Source organism: Lampris incognitus, chromosome 16 (assembly GCF_029633865.1).
Source record: "Lampris incognitus isolate fLamInc1 chromosome 16, fLamInc1.hap2, whole genome shotgun sequence".
Taxonomy (NCBI): Eukaryota; Metazoa; Chordata; class Actinopteri; order Lampriformes; family Lampridae; genus Lampris; species Lampris incognitus.
Window position 1 is genome coordinate 25,164,947 of NC_079226.1, and position 23,734 is coordinate 25,188,680.

A 23,734-nucleotide genomic window follows, 5' to 3' on the forward strand; every position below is an offset into this window, starting at 1 on the left:
AAGTACCCCTGTCTGAGGTCGAGCTTGGAGAACACCTCAGAGCCATAGAACTGAGCAGTGAGTTCTTCTGAGGTGGGCAGTGGATACTTATCAGGGACCACTGCCTTATTTACTGCACGTAGATCGACGCAGACACGCAGGCCCCCCGACTTCTTCTTAGCCACCACGAGGTTTGAGACCCAAGGTGACGCGTCCACCGGTTCAATGATGCCAGCTTCCAGCAGTTGTTGCAGCTCGGCGGAGACCCCATCACGGAGAGCCAACGGGATGCGGCGCAGTGGTTGGATGACAGATTTCACAGCAGGGTTGAGGAGAGGTTGATGGGTGAAGGCGGAGAGGCAGCCAAGCCCCATAAACAGCGATGGCCACTTCTGCTGCCAAGGTGTGGCGACAGTCAGGATTGCTGCCCCCCTTGTGTCTAAGAGGGAGAACCCCAGAGCGGAGAACAGGTCCAGGCCCATCAGGTTGGCCCCACGGCGTGCCACATGAAAAACTGCATTAGGCACCAGCTTGGTTCCATAGCGGACAGTCAGTTGGAGAGAGCCAACCAGATCGATTTTGGAGTCACCATACCCACAGAGGACAGCTGAGGGTGCGGACAGTGGCAGTGAACCGAAAAATTGACTGTAGGTATCAACATTCAGTAGAGACACACTTGCACCGGTGTCCAACAGCAGGGGAATGCACACATCATTAATGTTGACTGTGCATGATTTGAATGACACTGGCGCAGAGCTCACCTTGTGAATGACGGCGGTTGAAGACTGGGGGGTGTGGCCCTCTGACCCAGCCGGGGAAGATCGACAGACGTTGGCAAAGTGATTGTGCTTACCGCAGCTACGGCATGTCTGGCCACGGGCAGGGCAGTTCTGAGCCCTTGAAACATGAGACCGAGACCCACAGTTACCACAGGACTGTTGAGGGCGGGGCCGAGAACGCCGTCGTTGCAGTTGCAAGACGTCCCCAGTGGAGTCGGCGCCCGCCTCGCTCTGGCTGGGTTGCGTCCCGAGGGGCAGCCGTGAGTAGAGGGAGGAGTCGTTGGCAGCTTGACTGGAGGTGGCCACTTGCTGTGTATTTAGCATAGCAGCACACTCAGCTGCTACCTCAACCTGTAGTGCGATGGTAATTGCTCTGGACAGCAGCAGATCGTCTTTTTCCAGCAGGAGAGTCTCACGCACCTTTGCGTTGTTGGTGTGTTCGATTAGCTGGTCGCGAACCATCTCGTCCTGAAGCGCGCCAAACTTGCATGAGCTAGCTAGCCCTCGCAAATTAGCTACGTACTGCCGCACAGACTCACCAGGCAGTTGGTGTCGCTGACGGAATATAAATCGCCGAAGGAGGGCACTCTGTGGAGCAGTGAAATGGGTGCTCATAAGTCCCACAGCTTCGGCAAAGCTTGTGACGTTCCCCAGAGTCCCGAGCACACGATGACCCTCTGCTCCCAAGCAGTGAAGCAACAGAGCCGTCTTCCTAGCCTGGCTCACGTCGTCGAGCCCTGAGGCGATGATGTAATTTTCAAAACTATGTAGCCAGCGAGTCCATGGTACCGGAGGCTCGCCAGGTAACGCCAGGAAGGGGGCAGGTGGTGGGAGAGAGATATCAGCCATCCTCGTCGCCAATATTGTATTTAGGAATCACGTCAGGACACAGCGCTGTCGCTCGACACAACCTCTCCGTGGCATTCTTTATTTAGACTGACACAGCATCAAAGGCAGACCCGATCAAACAACCCAGAGCCCGCAGGCATCACCAATCGATCCCAGCACAATAGAACAGCACCAAATCAAATGCAGCACTGTCGAAGTGTGCATACATAACAGGTTTAACATCCTGCTCATTAGCTCCGATGGTTTGCCATCTCCCAAGCCCTGAATTGCGAAGAGGCGACGTGCTCTCTCCGTTGCAGACAGTTCAAAAGTTTCAAGGAGGAGATGTTTAAGTGCGGCGTATTTACCATCGGCCGGTGGGTTGGTTATGAAACCGCTAATCCTGGAAGCCGTAGCGCACCCCAGCGCTGCCAATACGTAGTAGTACCTGATCTCGTCTGCTGTTATGTCTCTGAGCGCGAACTGTGCCTCAGCCTGCGCGAACCATGTAGCCGCGGAAGACTCCCAAAACTCCGGCAGTTTAATTGCAACGGCGTTCGTAGCCATAATGTGTGTGGTTTCAGAAAACTTATCCGAAAACCGACGTCGGGGTCACCAGTGTAGAGCCGAAGGAACGGAGAAGACCGTAGGTTCACACTTTAGCCGTGTAGGCAACTTTCTTTAATCCACGGTAAATCAGAGAGACAAACAAAACCCACAGCTCGACTGAGCGGAGGTGGCAAGAATAACCAGAAAACTGGCTGGACAACCATAACTTAACCCTGCGTTAACCTGCCAGGGCAACCATGACTTAACCCTTAGTTCCTGGGTTGAATTCTGTCCCCAATACGTGTCCACCACACATGCACATTACACTACCCCCCCCCTTTCGGGAATCGCGTTCCCGCGCTTCAGCATACCAGCTCACTCACTCCTCTGGGCGCATGCGCTTCCGATGGCCTCAAGGTCTCACCATCCACAATATGAAACCGATCGCCGGTTTCACATGCATTGTTGTTATGCAACTGTAGCAGCGCAAATAGCAGCAGTAAAGGGAATGTTACAACAGAGACTGTAAGAAACGAAACGTAAAGAAAAAGGTGTATCTCTGTAGTGATCCTTTCCATAATGTTGTCAGACACTTAAAATAACAATCTGAGCCTGCCAGTGGCCAAAACCAGCACTTTTAGTGGATGTACTTTGACGGGTGCTATGCGCTACATGCACTAGGCTATGTGACGTAGTTCCGCTTCGAAATAGTACTGCTTGTACGTTTCCGCTCCCTTTGTTTACATCACGCTGGTGCCAAGCTAGCTAGTTAGCATGACAGTTTGCTCATCATCATGAGCCTACCTAGAAAAAAGTTCAAGACCGAACATTTTCAAAAACAGCAAAATAAATACTCTGAACATTGCTGTGTCCCACTTTGTTCGGCTAGCTCCAAGTTTAACAGCATACTAAGTTTCCATGGCTTTCCAATCCATCCTGACCTGGGAAGACAGTGGATGGTAAACATACGCCGGGATCATTTCACCATCACCTCTCACACTATGGACTGTAGCAGACACTTCTCCACTGATCAGCTCATAGAGCCAACAACCCTTGATGGTCGAAGAAGGCTTGTTAAAGGTGCTTTACCGATGCTCTTTGAGTGGAATGGCTCTACTGTTGAGACACCACAGCGCAGTGTGTGGGAGAGAGCAAAACGGCCCGTTGATCCAGTTCCTCCTGAGGAGCACCACGATAACACGGGATCAGGACTACTGCTCTGTCCCTGAACCGTCTGCACTGGACATGTCCTTGTCATCTGTAGAAGACAAAGACAAATAAATTGAAGACCTGAGAAAGGAATTGCAGGAGTTGCGTGTCCAGCGAGAGTTTGGGTTACAGCGGTTTGCGAGCTCCGATTCTATACCAGGTAAGTGTAGGTCCAAGTTGTGTGTAACTGTTAGTCTAACGTTAGCAAACTGTTTAACATCAACCATTAACATTGGACATAAATTAAATTATAAAAATCCTGTCATCAGTGTAGCCTAGTGTTTGTTTACTTTTGTCATTGGGAACCCTGTGCTCCATCCACAAGTTATACTGTGTGACCGCTGACAATGTTTCTATATATGTATAACGGTGATGCATTGGTGGTTAAAATAGTCTATACATATAAACACCCTATCCGAATGTTGATTTGGGTAACATATGAGATGACAGGATACTTGTTACAATTAACATGATTTCGGTGACTGTACATGATTTTATCGAGTGTTAATTAATGACCTGATGTGTATCTTTTGTGAATAGATTTGCAAGCTATGACCACCTGATAGCGTTTTGGTTTTTGACTGAGCCTTCCATTTATTAAATGGTCCGGGTCTCAAGAGCCAAATCAGCTGCCAAGATGAATGAAGTGGTCACACAGGCACGTCCGTCAACGGTAGGCTATGGTTGGGGATATTCAGGGAGTTGCTAGTGCAACTACATTAACATTACTGTCAGTCATTTATCAGATGCTTTTCATGGTGTTGGTGTTGTTTGCTGGCAAATTCTGTGGACATCTGTTACTTTGAGATTTGGGAGCTCCTGCATAGAACGGGTGTAAAACAGCGCCATCGATAGACCGGAAACACACAAGCAGTATTAGGTAGAATGCTGAAATGATTGTGCAAAGAGCGCATTGCCCCAAAAGATTACATTGCAGCCCGTTTCGCGGCTGCTGGCTGAAGCGTTCTCGCTCAATACTGGACTACAGAGGCGTTGTTAGGATCTTGAAACATTGGGGGCTTAGCCCAGCCCAGAAATCTTTACCCGATAATTGCACCATGGTGCCATTTTCAGGTTATTTCAGAGTAAAATGAATATAAGATGTGACACACTGTACTCTACCAAAAGGTTCCAGTCAGGTGCATAGGCCGGATTTCAGAACACACTAGAATCAAAATAAGCAAAATGAGTGCAATCTGAGTTCTCATTCAACTTCGTTATTATGTCTATTTTCAGCAGCAGGAGTAAAACCCTTGACGTTGATAATGTTGCCAATGATATGGTCAATTTTGAAAATTGACCAACCCTGGTCTCATAGCTGCTGCTTGTATTGTGCGACAAGGACTCCTTCTGAACTGTGACAAATTTGAACTATGACAAACTGTCTTAACTCTGTGTCTTATCTGTCTATCTGATACTCTCCTTCACCTCTCTTTTGGTGTCTCTTCTGTCTGACACGCTCCTCATCTCCTCTGCTCTCTCCTCCTGTTCTCTTCTCTCTCCGCTCATAAAAAGGATGCAGTCAGTATATGCCAACCGAAATCTAGCCAAATCTCTCATTTTTGATGCGATTATTAGATCATAAACACATGTTATTTATCAAATGTATACATATACTTAACCAGTTATTTGAATACACCAACGAATATCAGATTATACAAAAGCAAACCATTAATGCGCCTCCATCCCATTGGGGTTAAATAGTCATCGCTGCTCATTATTCCATATGGGCTGACAGTCACACAACACAGCAACACTACTGCATGCCAGCTACAGGCCAATGTTTAATACAGCAACAGATGTACATCAGTCAGCATTCTGGTGCTATTTATTACTTACTGCGGTGAAGGGCGAACGCTTCGGTGTCCTTTGTCAAGTTATACTAAAGTGAGGTTTTTAAATATGGAAAAAAGTAATGTGGGGTTTCAAACTCACTCTATAAAAGTAGATCAAATAAAGTGTATGTGCTGATAAAACCATTTGATTTCTGTCAACTTTGATTTGAAGGGTCATTGCTGAGTGTTAAGGGATGCATGGCACGCATTATTCGGTAGAACTGGTTGTTGCTACCAAGTAATGCATCCCCTATTGGTCTTGTTAGTGTAACAGTGTAACGCCCACGGATGTGTAGACTCTCTAGCCCTCAAGTGGCTAACGGGTCTGTTCATTTAGTTGACTGGTTAGCACAGTTGCCCGTGGTGCAGGGAACCCAGGTTCGATTCCCGGCTGCCCCTGAATTCTCACTACATTAGTCACGATAATCCCCTCCCAGTCTCTGACGTAAGCGGTTCTTTGTTCTAGCCCAGCAAAGAGTTGGTGCCGCTCTGGAACCAGTTTTCCTGGCCGAGAGCCAGTTCTTTTTCTGTCGAAATGTGAAGAACTGGTTCGAGATTAGGCACTGACTCCAAACCAGCCGTCAAACTGCCTTGGTGGAATAGGACCCTTTGCATGACTACATTTAAAAAGCGGCTGCTTTAACATCTGTTTGGTGAACAGCAGCTGTACTGGACAGCAGTTTTCAAACCCTTATCATTTATACAGTTAAATAGCGCCAATTTATTTTTATATGAATTAATTACCTGGCGGTGGCAAAGTGGCACAGTGGTTGGCGCGGTCGCCTCACAGCAAGAAGGTCCTGGGTTCGAGCCCCGGGGTAGTCCAGCCTTGATGGGTCATCCCGGGTCGTCCTCTGTGCGGAGTTTGCATGTTCTCTCTGTGTCTGCGTGGGTTTCCTCCGGGGGCTCTGGTTTCCTCCCACAGTCCAAAGACATGCAGGTCAGGTGAATTGGCCATACTAAATTGTCCGTGTGTGTGTGTGTGTGTGTGTGTGTGTGTGTGTGTGTGTGTGTGTGTGTGTGTGTGTGTGTGTGTGTGTGTGTGTGTGTGTGTGTGTGTGTGTGTGTGTGTGTGTGTGTGTGTGTGCCCTGTGATGGCCTGGCGGCCTGTTCAGGGTGTCTCCCTGCCTGCCGCCTATTGACTACTAGAATAGGCTCCAGTGACCCTGAGAGCAGGATAAGCAGTTCAGATAATGGGCGGATAGATAATTACCTGGCTACAGTCACTGCTGCCATGATCACTGGAAAGTCTGGGCGTGACACCGCTTATAAATGCGTTTCAGTTACCATGAATTTCACTCTTAACTGCGTGTGGCTATTAGTGCTGGTGTTTGTGAATTGGACTTTTCTTGCAATGAGGCGTTTCAGTAGTATCCATAAGCAGCAATATTACATTCATTAGCTTGCAAACTGCTGCACTGATTCACAGCCAATAGGGAAACTAGTGTGTGCGTGTACCAGTGACGTCATTGGTCGGCCGACCCATCGTGTAGCTTCAGTCACATCGTTGGCCACCGCTAGCTGGAACCGTCATTTGTCACCTGGCCCAATCGTGTCACACTCACCACTCAGTCAGTCAATCAGTCAGTCAGTCATTCAGGGACATTTGTGTTTGTAGGAATGACTCCGCTGGCCAAAAAATAAAAAATAAAAAAATTTGAGATCAGGGCTATTGAAAACATTTGGGCTGTAGCCTCGGACACCCAGGCCTAATGACATCCATGCTGGACCAATTCCAAAAATGCTTGTCCCTGTTAGTCATTTAGACCCCAAATGATGGGAAAATATGGCCCAGGTTTAAAAATACCGGAATTACCCTTTAAGTTTCATATATTTTTCAAACATCAACACAACCCCATAGTGTCTGCAATATTTTACAAGGCAAATGTTAAACCCAAACTGATAAATAAGATGTGTTCTAATGTAGATGGAAAAGGTGGGAATGATATTTAGAAGATCCATTTAAAAATGTTAAAATTTATTTTCATTTCATTTAATCAAAAGAACATTGGACATAAAAAATACAGTGGAATGAACAAGGGAAATAAAGTGCACAATCCTTTGGTGTCAGATTCATTTCAGCACAAGGATAGGCTGTTATCCAATCTTTTACAAGAGTTTAAAATAGGATCACAATTTCACAAAAATATCTCTGTAGTCTGTTTAATCTGTGTGGTATAAAAAAAAACAAAAAACAAAACATGACCTCTCATGTTAGATTCTTGAAAAACTCTTCATTTTCCTCAATGTGCAGAAGGCAGAGGTAGTGTGACCCAAGATAACTCAAACAGCACGGAAGTATGTTCTGTATCATGGTGCAGTTTTGACCCAGTTGTCAAAAAATATACACAATCTCTGCATCGCACCAGCCATCACTTGCTGTGACAACCTATGCTGATGCATTGCCGGCGTGATTCTGATATCTTGTTTCATACCCTCTTCGTCTCCTCTGAACTTTGTGCTCTCGTTAAAGCCACCTTTAATCCTGAACCCTGTATTGTCCTTCACAGCAGAGAAATGTACATGCGCGAGGCCGGACATGACAGGCCTTTAGATTCCTTAACGTTCTGCAGCACGTGTTCCCCAGTCATCTGACTGGTGACAGCAATGCTGCAAGTTTCACTGTAGAGACAATGGCCTTTGTACTCTGAACACTGACTGAAGCAAATGTTCATATTTACACAAAAAAAAAAAAAATGGTGTACTTTTGATTTCATACATCACCCATCCATTCTGTCTTTATTGGTACCATTTTGTTCATAATGTCTAATTTTGCGCAGGGCGCAGGGTCTCTCTCCTATTATCCAGGCGGTCACCTATGGAAGATTGACACTGACAACACTTACGTCACGAGCTAATTTTTGTGCACGATTCAGTCGACCTGTATTAACTAAAGAATACAGAAAGTATGAACTCAAATGTACACATACTAAGTGGTTTCGAAGAAAGGCAACACGTCAGCTGGTACCGCGTTTTTGCGCTCAGCAGCCTCCTGAAGAATTCACAGTTTTGTTGTTGCTATGTGTTTCCTAAAGACGGGGCGTCGTGTATTGTGACCACAGTAGAGCCACTATTGGTACTGGACTGCTCTATGTGGTTCCCCTCGGTGCTGTTCGGTTCCACCGTGGGGAGGTGGAAGCCGTTCTCAGAGACCGGGTTTGAACTGACGATGCTGCCTGACACACAGCTGACCCCGAGGTTGCTCATTGGCATGCTGCTCTGCACGGTGGACGCTGACATCTTTTTCTGTGGAGGTTTGGAGCCCCCACCGGCTCCCAGCACTCTGGAGACATGAGTGTACCTGGCGACAATAACAGAGATTTTAACATAATGTTAAAAACGACTGAAATAATGCTAATGGAAGGGGTGAATGTTTTGACAAAAAAAAAAAAAACACACACACACACATACACACACACACCCAATCATCTGTTGATTTTGGCAAAAACTGATGGAAATGTTTGATACATCATGAGGCTAGTGTTGATACAGTACGGCCCAGTCCAGCTACTGTACAATGCCATTAATTGGGTAGGAATTGAGGAATGCTGACAGACCTGTTGTATGTCTTTAAGATGACGAGCAGAATGGTGAGAATGATGATGACACCTATAACGATGACAGCAATCATAGCCCCAGAGCCTGGGAATCAGACAGAGAGCGAGAGAGAGAGAGACATAGACAGAGAGAGAGAGAGAAAGAGACATAGAGAGAGACACAGACAGAGAGAGAGAGAGAGAGAGAGAGCGAGAGAGAGACATAGAGGTAGACAAAGACAGAGAGAAAAAGAGAGAGAGAGAGAGAGAGAGAGAGAGAGAGAGAGAGAGAGAGAGAGAGAGAGAGAGAGAGAGAGAGAGAGAGAGAGAGAGAGAGAGAGAGAGAGAGAGAGAGAGAGAGGTGCATTTTGTAAAGTCAATAGTTGTTTCTAGTATTTCCATTCAACACATTCCTTCTGGGCCACATGATACATTTTTGTTTCTATTAAAAAACCTGTAGAACTTAAACAGTGCAGCTATTCAGATACTTTAAGTGCACAATTTAGTACATGAAAAGACAAGCAAACTTATTTTTATTATTATTATTGTTATGTAGCAGCACATAAGCAGAAAAAGACCATATATTCCCTGAAAGTGCATTGCCGCCATTCCTTCATAAGACTGCATGACACGCGGCATTGTTGTCTATAAGCCCTCGTTTACCTTGACTACAGTCATGGCATCCTTGAGCTGAACCTCCATATGAGACACTCCTACCAGTTTATGTTGAGCGAAAAATAGCTTACACATCCAGCTGTTTTACAACTGTCTGACTTACTGATTAAGGTAGGGGGGGAAAACAGCCAAGGGTATGCACACACACACACACACACACACACACGCACACACACAGGCGGCTTGCTGTATGTATCCTTACTCTGGATGAGTATTTGTTCTTTGGACTTGGTGGTGGTGGTTGTGTTCGGGACGACAGTGGTAAGGTTGGTCACAGGTGAGACAGTTGAAGCTTGCATCTTCAGCAATAACCTGCAGAGGCAGAAAAATAAATAAATACACGTTTAGTGAAAGTGATGCCGCTCGACACCATGACTTATAGGAGCACAGCTCTATACAGATAATAAAAAAAGCGATAATTATATTAGCTGTGTGACCAACTAAGTACACAACAGAAGAACTTGTGCAACAATGGCGTCATCACGCACTAACTCTCTGTTGACATTTGAGGAAGGAGGAGAAGACAAGAGACGGTGGAAAGAGAAAGACAGCATACCGCATACAATAGCTGGGTGGCGTAGCGTCATGTGTGGATGAAATTGTTTTAAAAAAAAACCATTGGACTCTATTCAATGCGCCTTTATCACATTTCAAACAATGGCTATATCTTGCAAACAGAGCAGACAAACTAAGTAGGCTGGGCAGACACGTCCACCCTCCGCTGCTTGCGTCACTTTCATGCTGTAACACTGACCTCAGGGTTGGTGTTGTGTGCACTGATTGAAGTATGGATTTTAACATCCACGGCAGCACCCAGAGAGCAACATACCTGTCTCAAGCTTGACGGACCACCTGTAAGGGTCCTCGTTTCACGTCAACTTCCAACGGAAAACAATCCGTCATGCATAACTGACACGAAGAACGCACAGCTTTGGGTTTACTCTCAATCAGCTGGATCTAATGTTACAAAACAGCCCCCCCCCTGAAAATAAATAAGTGAGATGTAGCAGGGATTATATGCTTTGTGTTATTTAAAGCTTTCCTCCTGTAAATAAATGCATCAGTATTGAACTGTCTGACAGGATTTGAGAATGTTCTGTTATTGTCCTAAACCTGAGTGTTTATCGTATGATTCTGAAGGGGAGACGTTTCTACAAGTGATTACATAGTGGTAATACCCTGTCGCACACACACACACACACACACACACACACACACACACACACTTTATCTTCTTGCTGTCAGTGATCATATTTGATCCTGATTTATAAATATTGCTGTGACCTTTCACAGATGATAGTAATTGGTGACATGATGATATATTCTGGCTGACAGCGGTGTACAACATGTTGGACTCCTTCCTGTCAGGCAGACTTCCTTCCGTTTATTGGTAAAAATCCCAGCTACACGTCAGAGCTTTTTGATGACATGCTCACTAGCTGAGGGACAAAAAAGTAAATTCTCGTGAGAGTCCGGGTGGCATGGCAGTCTACTTCCGTTGCCTACCAACACGGGGATCACCGGTTCGAATCCCCCTGTTACTTCCGGCTTCCCTATAGATACAATTGACCATGTCTGCGGGTGGGAAGCCGGATGTGGGTATGTCTCCTGGTCGCTGCACTAGTACCTCCTCTGGTCGGTCGGGGCACCTGTTCAGGGGGGAGGGGGAACTGGGGAGAATAGCGTGATCCTCCCACGCGCTATGTCCCCCTGGCCTGGTGAAACTCCTCACTGTCAGGTGAAAAGAAGCGGCTGGCGACTCCACATGTATTGGAGGAGGCATGTGGTAGTCTGCAGCCCTCCCCGGATCGGCAGAGAGGGTGGAGCAGCGACCGGGACAGCTCGAGAGGCTGGGGTAATTGGCTGGATACAATTGGGGAGAAAAAGGGAGAAAAAAATCTGAAGAAAAAAAAACTAATTACCTGACAATTATAAATGTATTTAATACATCTTTGAACACTGAGTCATCAGTGCTTGTAGGTGGAACAAGGAGTGGACAGCATCATGGAGGCAGCTCCACCCTGACAACTCATGCGTATTTGTATTTGTATTTTGTTTTTGATTTCCTTGATTTGGTGTGTGTGTGTGTGGGGGGGGGGGGATCTGTAGGCTGGAAGCCATGCTAATGCCTACAGGTTCCCTCACTATCTTCTGTCATGTATATTTATGTGTAAATATTATATTACTTTGATTTGGTGGGGGGCCTGTGGGATGGGAGCCATGCAAAAGCCTCTAGGTTACTGCACTACTGTACTGTCTTGTCTATCTGTGGATTTTGAATTGGATTTCTTTGATTTGGTGGGGGTGGTGGTGGTGGTGGGGGTGGGGGGGACTGTAGGCTATAAGCCATGCCAGAGCCTACAGGTTACCTCACTATTTTTCTGTCTTGTCTATCTGTGTTTTAAACTTTAGTTTAACGTCTTGTATCTTGCGTTTACTTCTTGTTATAATGATTAAGCATATATCTGTTTAAATATGTAAAAAAAGAAAGATGTGTGTTACGCATGTTGTTTCATAATAAAAAAAAAACAACTCCGATGAGCAAGTGATGCTACAAAGCATGACTTAGGAATCTGGACGCGAATCAGAAAGTTCAAGTGTTTCAGGTGCCATCACCCGCTCTTCCAATAGCATGCAAAGTTGAGTCTAAATTCCCTTTGTCAACCACTAATCATTTGCTCAGGATTATTTTGCAGATTAGTCTATAATGAGACCTCCACTGAGGCTACTTTGCTGTTTTCAGCGTCATGTCAGTAGTATTACAACACACAATGTATTCACCTTGAGAAAAAAAGTCACAACTCAAAACATATCCTTTGACATTTCGTTATTGGGTGATCCAGTGTATAACCATGGCATCGTTTTGTCCAACTGGGGCAAAAGTTACCTGCAAATAGTCAACCTTATTGTACATCAGTTATTTTCAAGCCATTTTGAGTGGGCATCACAGTTTTCAAAATGTGGACATTTCATTATGGACTGAATCTGAACATGTGAAAGGACCAAATATCAGGCATGGTGTGAATCAGTACGTGAGGCCCAGTGAATCCCTGAATCGCTTAGTGAACACAGTGAGTTTTATGGAGCGAAGCGCTGCAGTGCAATCACAACAGGTGCTTCAAAAGAACAAAATTTGCATCGGCTATAAAAAGCTGAAAACCCTGGCACACGGAAGAGCAGCCTTCGTACAGGTGCACATTGTTGCTTGTGCATGCAAGCGCACACGCACACGCATGCATACACACACACACACACACACACACACTACTACTACCTTGCTCTCTTCTGAGGCAAAGCAACAAAAATGCTGCCAATTCCTCATAAAATAAACAAAATTATAAATTTAAATGGCAGTAGTTAGTAGTTAGTTTGCTATCCGTCGCTGTGAGTAATGTTAGATCTATATAGGAGGGAACATGGGTTCTCTCCTCACACTGTGTAGAAAAACACTAGCCCTCCCCAGCACTGTTAGCTGCTGTGGATAATGGTTTTTCTGGTACAGAACAGAACATTGTGTATTCCCCGGAGCAGAATGGGTCTCACAGTGTCCACTTACGCTTTCCCTTTTGACCGAGAGTATGAATAAGCTAATTTAACATTAGTGTGTCAAAAAACACTGATTGTCATGATAAACTGTTCATACATCTGACTACAAACATCGGATAATGGTTACTTTTAAAGACATTTCCAGATATTTTCAAGACTTCCCAATATTTTATGTATTCCAAAAATGGAATAAGCACAGGGCTATTTTTATTTGGGCTATTCGTATTCCTTGACCCAGAAAATAGAAAGACATTGCATCATTCCTCACCTCCGTCTTCTACCTCTCCATGTCTTTCATGCGCGCGCGCACGCACGCGCGCACACACACACACGCACGCACGCACACGCACACGCACACACCATTTCATGCCACTGATAAATACTACATCACTTGTCCAATAGTCACGACCAACCTCCCTCAACCCCCCAGCATCATCCCTTCTTTAATTAAACCTTTAGTATAGAAAAGTGCTGGATAATCCAGATTATTACCACATCGCTGCTGATTGCTTGTCCAGGACCAGCACACCAAGTTTAGTGTCTAACTAAACAGAACAGACCTGACTAGGAGGAAAAAACCATCTCAGGATCAGTGCTTCAAAGTCTCGACCAACCTCCCTCAACCCCCCAGCATCATCCCTTCTTTAATTAAACCTTTAGTATAGAAAAGTGCTGGATAATCCAGATTATTACCACATCGCTGCTGATTGCTTGTCCAGGACCAGCACACCAAGTTTAGTGTCTAACTAAACAGAACAGACCTGACTAGGAGGAAAAAACCATCTCAGGATCAGTGCTTCAAAGTCTGCTCTATCTATGCAGACCAGTAAATGTTGAAAGGAAGTCTGGACTTCTCTTTCAGACTTATTCTGTGATGAAATAACCTCAAGGTAGAAATATTACATGCATGGATCCAGGCAACGCATTTTCAAACATAACTATTATCAATTTCTGGGGGTAATTTGAAATAGATCAAGTGGCACTAATGTGCAACAGCATCATATTCCACCTCCGGTCTGAGCCATGTCCAGCGAGCTGAACGAGCTTTTCCATTTACGACCTTAAACATGTCACATGCTTCACCTGTGAGGACCTAACTGATGCCAACAAACAGAGGTGGATGAAAGAAAGAGATGAGATTGCCTTGGCCCGGACCTTTGCCCGTGTTTTGTGTGCCGTGAGCTTGCAGCGTTAGCGCGACAAACAGAGAGAGGAGGCACCGCGAGGGTTTCGAAGGAAGTGACCCCGGAACGTTCAATTCTCCTGACAAAGAGGCCACGAAAACGTGATGTGGATTGAAAACTTTGTGACACGGATAATCTTGTCGCTGTTCATCTATCAAATTATGGGTAAGGGACTCCGACAGAGCTCCTTAGAATCAGGGACCCCATGCTTTTCAATGTAGTACTGTATTCTCCCACTTCCTGTTAAATGGCAAATATTGCACAACCAATTTTACCCAGTGTTGACTCTCTATTAAGCCATAGAGATTAGTAATGGCACATATATCATGTTGGCTGTTTGCGGAGGTGACAGCTATTGATAAGTGGCTCGTTGATCCCATGCTGTACAGGGCTGGTAAAACAAGATGGAGAATTTCCCATTTATGTTGGCAAACCACAAATACAGTGTGAGGAGATGTCTCTTTTTAGGGCTCAAATCATAATCAGCATTTTAACTCAATTTGTAGCCACAAGTCAGAAGGTTAAATGTGAATTACAGTATATATATGCTCAGGGCTGGGGAGGGCCAGGTTAGGATACACACAAACCCACCAAACAAGCAGAATCTTACCCTGCAATAATCAGCAATCATGGGTGTAGATTAATGCTATTGAAATTCCCAAATACAAATTGGAATATTTTTTCGCCATTTCATTTAAGATTGTGACATCAAGCAAATCTCAAAGTGAAAGTAAATATTGCGTGAGGCCACGATTTTAGAAAGAAAACGAGAGATGTAATGTACAAAATGAGAGAAAATGGAAACTGCAAGTATTCAGATTACATATCCCTTTCCCCAGTATCCCCATACTCATCTGTTCCCCTCGCTGCAATAACGGTTTGTGTGTTGTTCCACAACCCACAGCTATTCTCTTGCACCGCCAATTCATTCAATATCCTCTTTTCATCCCTCAGCAAACACCAATCATTTTATTGCTCTGTTTGGGGAGAATGGGTTCGCGACAAAGAACAGGAACAATTTAGTTTCCTCTTTTTATAAGGGAAGAGGTCAGATTTTTTTTTTTTAACCTGGCTCAACTTTTCCCCTTTTCACAAGTTCACATATGGGTGTACGTGCACGTGCCCACACATTGTATGTTATGAGTACACTTTACTAGTATGTGTGAAAGCTTTTCAATAGTCCTCTTGGGCGCTTTACAGTTGTGTATATGAGCGTATACGTCATTTTTCAGTTGTTTGTGTGAGTGTTTCAGTTATGTATGTAAAAGCATTTCCCTTGTATGTGTGTGTGGTTTTCAGTATAGTATGTGAATGAGTTGAATGGATTTGATTTTTCAAATGTGTATGTGAGAGGAAAATTCTGAATTATGTCCCTAATGGCCCCTCACAGCATGTAACTTTATCTCCTGCACACACACATCTAAATACATTCAAAGAATGACCTCCGTCAAACGACTGAGTCTGGTCAATATTTAAACAATCGGGTCTCGCCTAGGGACTATTATGACACATGTGGAGCCATTGGTTCGCTGAGAGAGAGGCACACAGCGTCATGTGGGAAAAGAGAGTTCATCAGTCAGTGACAACTTTTACGATCCATCCCCAGCTGTTTCTGTCTATGTCACATAAACTTTTCCCATTTTGTTCACCTCACCTGTGACCTATTTCTCAGGTGGTTGGTATTACACACAGCTATTGCACCATGAACACTCAACTAAGTACTGAGGCATTATTACATTCTGAAAAATCCTGCATTCACAAAATGCACAGAAAAGCTAACCTAAGATATTTTGCACTGAAAAACACAAAATCCGCATAGACTTATTATTCGGTAGAAACGCACATCGGAGTTGCTGAGAGTGGTTCTTGCACAATAGCTTCCCACCTCGCCACTCTTTGTTAGCAGGCTTTCAATAGACGTGACTGAGAGATATTTATAGGAAGACAACAGAGATGAAGGCTTAGCGGTCTTGTGATGTGATGGCTCAAGAAAACCATTAGTCAAGACTTCAGGAGTGGAAATGAGCTTTTTCAGGGTTGTCGCTTTCCATTCTCATATTTTCTCCTCTTATGCAGCACACAGATTTATTTTATGAAAAGGACATAATTGTATGCGTTTTTTGTGTGTTAGTTCAATTTAATTCATGCTATCATCTTTAACATATGAAATAACGGCCTACCATCACATGCGCCTCAGAAATAGATGAGGGGGTAATGTGCGTCTGATATAAGTTTCAGGTTTAAACCAAGCATTTTATCATTGAAGTTTATTATGTTTCTTTTTATCCCCAATTTTCACTATCTACAAAGGAACTTTGAAATAAGACTTTTAATTCGAATAGGAAGCTGCAACAGAAAAAAAAATATTTATAGGTGACATGAAATATTTTGTGGGTTATTTGCAATCTTCACAGGTGGGAAAAGATTGCTTTTACTTTACGGTTAAGGTGAAATCTGTGTAAACCAGGTGCAGAAGTCTGACCAACATCATCGGTCCCTTGACTGACTGTATAGATACAGTATCCTTCACATCTCTGATGCTGCTCCACGGTTCACCCACTGAACATAGTATATCATCTCAAGGGAAATCCTGCTTGGCTCATCTGGGCTGACATTCTGACTGGACTGGCCCATTTAGGTTAATCTGGCATGTCTGAGGGATAAAGAGTTAATCAGTCCTATCCATATAGTTTTGGCCTATAGTATCTAAAAGTATTGCTGGAAAAGTTGATATTAGGATATCAATCCACTGTTACAACTATAGTAACATGATGTTAGGTCAGATGAAATGGCATTATAATGCTAATTGGAAAAGCCCATTCTTCATTTGTAGGACACTTATCTACTATTAGTTCCTTAGCGTAGTCTTCTTGTACAAACACTTGGATTTCAATCAGTATTAGAGCATAAACTTTCTGTTGATGGTGAGTAGATGTATAGCAACAAAAATCATAAAAATGTTGCATCCTCAAAATATTGTGTCCCCAAACTATGAAGCTCTAGCCTTCTTGCATATACAGTAAATAATCAATCCACGGCCTTTCTCTCAACTCATTTTGATGACGTATTTAAAAGCCTGTCGGTTAAGTTTAGTTTTCCTGCAACTTCTACAGTACTGAAAGTAATTAAAATTTGTGAGGGATAAGAACAGAGATTATTTTTAGTGGGCTACATTATTTATCCTTACGATATAACATGTCAGACAGAGGGTCAATTTAAACATCTAGCTGGCGACAATTTTCCAACAAATGTTGGATAGTGATGATCAAGCTGATGTTCACTTTCAACTCAGTCGACTTTAAATAGGACTAATTTCACTTTACTAAAAGTGAAATGGACCTCATATTACAAACCCCACACTATTACCTAGGCAGCTCAACATTTTGTGATTCAATGTGATTTCAATGTCTAATTTCAAGCAAAGTTGGGGAGATCAGTACAGACGTACCGTGGCTTATATGTAAAGTTCATCATTTACCATTACAAAAATGTCCCATACTTATTAAGTAAAGAGGAGCCATGCACATTCAAAATGCATGCGTCATATAGTTGGAAACGTAAAGAGAAATCCTCTACTGCTTGATAATTCATGGACGTGCAATAGTAATACACCCAACAGGAAACGTCCAGTTGGAGGACCTACTATAAAGGCCTGAGACATGCAGAGACAAACCTGCAAACAACACAATCAAGTCTCAAGTGATTAATCAATAACTAATGATTAAGCAAAACTATCTAGAACACGAAAACTCATGGTAAGTAACAGTCTGGGAGGAAGTGACTTCACAATATCACGTAGACAGTCTAAGAGCAAGCCCATTACACATGCAGCGCATGAGCAAATAGTGAAGGTCTAAGGACCCTCTGCTCAGTTAAGGTATACAAGATAAAAAGCCGGTCAGTTTGAAGGTGAGAGTTATGGAGCCCTAACATGTGAACCTCCTGGATTTGATCCTGTCGTTTCATCTTCCTACCCAACGGTAATGGTTATTTGTTAGAATCCAAGCACTCTTGGAATGTGAGGTATTCCCTTTCACCCGAGACTCACCTGTTGTCTTGCCTTGTTGTTTGGGAGCCCCCATGTGTCCCAGCTTCACACACACACACACACACACACACACACACACACACACACACACACACACACACACACACACACACACACACACACACACACACACACACACACTAGGGGCACATGATCACGTACTCAGGTGTACACGAAACAGGCTGACAAACGGAACCCGCTCAGTAAAAACCCAATCACAGCACCGAGAGCAGTAATAGTAAAACGTTATAATAAATGCAACGAGTCAATAACAGCTCTGAGCACACCTGGCTCTGTCTGATCAGCATTATCCCTTACCTTACCGGCCAGCGTGTCTTCTATGATTCGGTCCCAGCCTTCTCCAGGTGGGAGCCTGAGCAGCACCTGGCTCACGCTCCCTCAGCCGACGGAGGGGGGCATAGTCCACTGTGTGACGGGCAGATGGGGCTGACAGACAGACCCGGGTCAAGGGGCTGGGAGTTGGGAAACGGGGAGAGGAAGAAGAGGTGGAAGAAGAAGAAGGAGTAGAACGGTGTGCTTCTGAGTGATGAATCAGGTTCAGCAGCTGCCACAGTGACTGAACCGCAAGTACAGGGAGAAACTAGATGTACGCAGAAGAAGAGACAGGGGGGAGGGGGGTGGGAAGAAGAAGAAGAAGAAAAACAATAACAGAAGCGGATATGCGTCTCTCGAGTTCCTTTGACTCTGTGTGAGGGAAGAAAGTGAGGAGGAAGAGCTCCACGCTCGCTCGCTCGCTCGCTCGTTGCTACCCAGTTGCTCCTCGCCGTGTGTAATGATTCCGGCCAGCTGGTTTTTCTGGTCCCTCTACCCGGCCCCGGCGTGTCGTGGCCGCTGATTAAAAAAAAAGAGGGCTCCTCTCCGTAACGTTTCTGCGCTGATGTCAATGTGGTTACCTTCACCCGAATCAGACAATCCCACCACGTCTCCCATCCAGATTACTTGCAAGAGGGAGTGGCTGTGTGTGTGTGTGTGTGTGTGTGTGTGTGTGTGTGTGTGTGTGTGTGTGTGTGTGTGTGTGTGTGTGTGTGTGTGTGTGTGTGTGTGTGTGTGTGTGTGTGTGTGTGTTAGGGGGGTCAGTTTCTCTGTGTTGTGGAGGATGGGGAAAAAAAGAAGTATCTCTCACATAAGAACAGCAATGTGAAATAATCCTTAATAATCGCACCCGTTGGAGTACCCTCCCCCCCTGTTATGCATCCGTGTGGTTTCATGTGTGCAGGCGAGTGCGCGTGCACGCGTGCCGGGTGTATGCGCGCACGTTTGCATGAGCATGCGTAGCTGTGGTCGGGTTCAAAGATGCTATCACAATTTCATTAAACTTCTGAGGGAGCTCATCTCTTGGAAATGAACTGTGTGAATTACGCCACATGACCAAAGGGCGCTGGGCGGGGTTGGAAGAGTGCAAGTGTAATTACCTTTTCTCATTTCCATTTTATTTGAAAAAGAAAAAAACCCACATTCCTTTATTTAGATAACCGTTTTCATCAGCTGGTATGATTACTCCATTACAAGGGGAGGTGGGGAGGGGGGGACTGCCTCTTTCAAACACTTTGCAAAATGTATGTAAAATAGTTCACTAAAAAAGGAAACACATCGCCATGGGAAATAACGTGTCTGTCAGCCTTCCTGTTAAATTATCCGGCTTTCCCTCCCTATCACAAGCTCCTATAACACACCGGCCATAGTAGTGTTCAGTGCCAACAGCTCATCACAGCGAGCCTCATATTACCTCCGAGGGCTAGCCCAGGCGGATGACAATACAGCTAGTCACAGTTGCGTCTTTGTGGGGACGTGTAACTAAACTTCATTTAGGCGGGCGCACATTGTTGTGCTTCCACCAATGGGCTCACAGACCTGTTTACTTGTCTGCCCTGTATCCCTGTATCCCTCCATTCAGCCCCGGGAAGACCTTTCTTTTTTTTTTCCAATCACGAGGACTATTACATAAGCGCACTTCTAAAGATCCACATCAGATTTCACAGACACGCAAACTAAACACAATATTCCACATATTGTGCAATATTGTGCTGCACAAATATGTGCTCTACTTTTCACTGAGGCCTATGGGACCGGCTGCAGGTACTTCAAAGCCGAAACGAACGACTAACCAGTCAGCTTTAGGTCGGGCTCTACAGCACACGGTATCCTGACTTATCCTGACCCATACAACGACCCTATATATTGTCTAGATATGATCGGGCTGGGCCTCATGTGGGTTTAGCGGCAATACAATGGTCAACCTTTGCGCAATCCCACTTTCCGAGGGCGATAAAAACGTTTACATTCCCCATATTCACCTGTCCTTATCACATTATTACATTAGGGGATTTCAATGTAAAGACGGACAGCTGTTTGAATGCCACCATGATTCAGAACAAATCCATTAAACGTATTGACTGAACGGATGTGATAACGTGTATGCGGTGCAATACACCGTGGTCGCTTTCCTCGCTATACACGGAAGCATTCCCGAGCACTCAGAGTGGGTGAGCCACCTGAGATTACCGAGCTCTTATGTTGAGCTTTTCACCCCTTGGAAAAGTAGAAGGTGCCTATGAGGAATGTGGAGGTAACCCGATCTGTTCATCCTGCTCCCCTTAGGTGCACACATATAGTCATGCCCCCCCCCCCCCGACTACCTGATCACTAAAACAGTAAGGGTCATTGTGAAGAGGAATCTCCCTCTCTGCTGCACCATGAAGAGAGGGCTTTTTGTGTCACAGGCCAGGCACACAAGGCAGTACAGAATCTACCTGTGAGTCAATTCTCTCTGCTTGTAAAGGTACCCACACTACAATAAGGCCAACATATCTTGTAAAGGGTTTTCAAGTTATTGTCAAACCCTTAACCGATGGTTAATAACTAATTTAGTGAGGCGTAGCCCATTAATTTACAGATTTGTTGGTTTGCCAGGTTGGGAGCCCATGTGGGTGACTCTCCAGACATTCTTTCGGAAACCACATGATTAACAAAAGCTAGCCAAATAGTTGTATGGCAGCTTCACTAACCATGACTCTAACCCTAACCCTAACTCTAATTCTAACTCTAACCCTAACCCTAACCCTATCTCTAACTCTAACCCTAACCCTAACTCTAACTCTAACCCTAACCTTAACTCTAACCCTAACCCTAACCCTGACCCTAAACTGAAACTTAACAACCATCTAAACCTACCTGTAAACTGCAGTGTGGTAACTGTAATTGCCATCGCTCCTGTAGAAACATCCATATTTCTGTATGCATTGCATAACATTTTAAAGTTGTGCTCATGCATGCTCAATAATCCAGGTAAGAAAATCACAGAAAGGTGAATCTGGACACAATGTTTAGTGGGAGAAACCTTTCATCACTCATCCAAGTGATGTCGATGGCCATGTGTACTATTCACAGGTTGCAATCACAGCATTATAAGATGTACTCTCAGCCCCCCCCCCCCAGTTCAGGGATGGTTGTTCCCTCTTCATAGAGAGGTTCAATTTTGAAGTTGTGTTACTTGCAATCTGCTTGCTGAGAAAGTGAATCGGCAAGTCCTACAGTTTATGACATAATGTCTACGGAGAATATCTCGTATTGATGGAACGTGGGCTCCCAGCCTGGCAACCCAAAATGTTTTTTCTCAATGTTTTAACATCTCATTAACAATTTAACCCATTAGTGAATCAGTTATCAACCATTAGTAATTAGCAACCACTTATAAATCTGTTATAAGGTATGCCTTTCTGGAAAGTGGTACCTTTTGTTTTACTATGAGATCTGTTAGCGAGCGTGTCAGCTGTGCAACAAAGGCCCTTTAATATCTGGCATCTCCTGCACGATGCTCTCATAATGTGAGGTGTGAAAAGGTTGGACAGGCTGTAATGAAGGAATCTTTCAGAACGAGATTACCTTACAGCCAAAGTGGATCATAATTAAAGCAGGGAAGCTAAGGCAGACAGACAGACAGATAGATAGATAGATAGATAGATAGATAGATAGATAGATAGATAGATAGATAGATAGATAGATAGATAGATAGATAGATAGATAGATAGATAGATAGATAGATAGATAGATAGATAGATAGATAGATAGATAGATAGATAGATAGATAGACAGACAGACAGACAGGTAGTTGTGGCCTCATAACAGGTGGACAACCATCATAACAGGAGGACAACCATCAACTTAACAGGGGAGAGCACACATCGTCCTTGACTGTGGAGGACTGAGGGAGGCTCACTGGATCAGTAGGCGGTGGGTCTGCTGCACGTTGGCAAACAGTACAGCCTAACCTCTGTTCTCTGCTGCTCCTCCTCTCTCGCCTCCTTTTCTTCCCCTCACCCCCATCCACCCTCCTGCACTCTCATCTCCCCTCCTTTCTGCTCTCCTCCCCACCCGAATAACATCGGTTTGTTTTTCACATTTCACTCTCTGCAACTAAATGAGTGTCTGTGATGAAACGTCTTGTTTTTTTTGTGGCAAACGAGGTGCTGCGGGTGCAATTGTTTCTCTCTCTCTCTCTCTCTCTCTCTCTCTCTCTCTCTCTCTCTCTCTCTCTCTCTCTCTCTCATATATATATAATAAGGACCTGTCACAAAGACACAAATGAGAGACATATTTCCTCACAGAAGCAATCGTCACTTTTCACCGTGGCTGACTGAAAAACCACTACAGCACTGACATACAACAAAGCAAGGGGTGTCCGGGTGACGTGGCGGTCTAGTCTGTTGCCTGCCAACACGGGGATCGCCAGTTCGAGTCCCCTTGTTGCCTCCGGCTTGGTCGGGCAGCTGTGTCTGCGAGTGGGAAGCCGGATGTGGGTATGTGTCCTGGCCGCTGCACTAGTGCCTCCTCTGGTCGGTCGGGGTGCCTGCTCGGGGGAGGGAGAATTGGGGGGAATAGCGTGATCCCCCCACGCGCTACATCCCCCTGGCGAAACTCCTCACTGTCAGGTGCAAAGAAGCGGCTGGTGACTCCACATGTATCGGAGGAGGCATGTGGTAGTCTGCAGTGCAGCAGCAACCGGGACGGCTCGGAAGAGTGCGGTAATTGGCCAAGTACAACTGAGAGAAAAATGAGGGGAGGGGGAGGGGGGGGGGGGGAAATACAACAAAGCCGGGCTGACGCACCAGTAGCTGCAGTTCTTGCGGTTTCAGCAGTTCTTAATGTGTTCCTATGTTGGTAGTTCATGGACACTGATCTATTAGAAGCGCAATAGGGATGTTTATTAGAGACACCATGAAAGCAGTTATAATGTGTTTAGTTATTTATTGTGCAGTATAGTATAATATAAGAACCTATTGTGTTTGTATTGTGTAATGTACGAGTCCTCTTTCTGTGCCTGCATCTCCCATGTACAAACGAAATACTTGCAAATAAGCCACATGAACCATGGTTTTTAAGAATAACTCTTTATGTATTTCTCTATGTGAAACAAAGGACAATTATACTCTGCACAGGTAGAAGCGGATACGGCAGAGACAGAGACCATCTCTGAGAAATAAGTACAGAACATGAAAATACACATACCGGTATTACAGAACTGTAAATTATTGCTTGTTTTGCTACT

At 44.8% G+C, this 23,734-nt stretch overlaps 1 protein-coding gene across 1 annotated transcript; it reads right to left on the reverse strand.

The window, feature by feature from the left end:
- Nucleotides 1-7,194: 7,194 nt before the first annotated feature.
- ncmap (non-compact myelin associated protein) lies at nucleotides 7,195-18,638 on the reverse strand. Its single transcript, XM_056296429.1, has 4 exons — nucleotides 18,487-18,638; nucleotides 9,593-9,702; nucleotides 8,737-8,821; nucleotides 7,195-8,480 (listed from the first exon to the last, which is right to left on the reverse strand). Exons 2-4 carry the CDS (start codon nucleotides 9,687-9,689, stop codon nucleotides 8,198-8,200), a joined length of 465 nt encoding a protein of 154 aa, XP_056152404.1. The 5' UTR covers nucleotides 9,690-9,702; nucleotides 18,487-18,638; the 3' UTR covers nucleotides 7,195-8,197.
- Nucleotides 18,639-23,734: the final 5,096 nt, after the last annotated feature.

Coding starts and splice junctions, on each gene's coding strand:
- ncmap (XM_056296429.1), bottom strand. CDS start 9,689: ATGCAAGCTTCAACTGTCTCACCTGTGACCAACCTTACCACTGTCGTC. Junction 8,822..9,592: donor AGAACAAATACTCATCCAGA/GTAAGGATACAT, acceptor TCTGATTCCCAG/GCTCTGGGGCTATGATTGCT. Junction 8,481..8,736: donor ATCTTAAAGACATACAACAG/GTCTGTCAGCAT, acceptor TATTGTCGCCAG/GTACACTCATGTCTCCAGAG.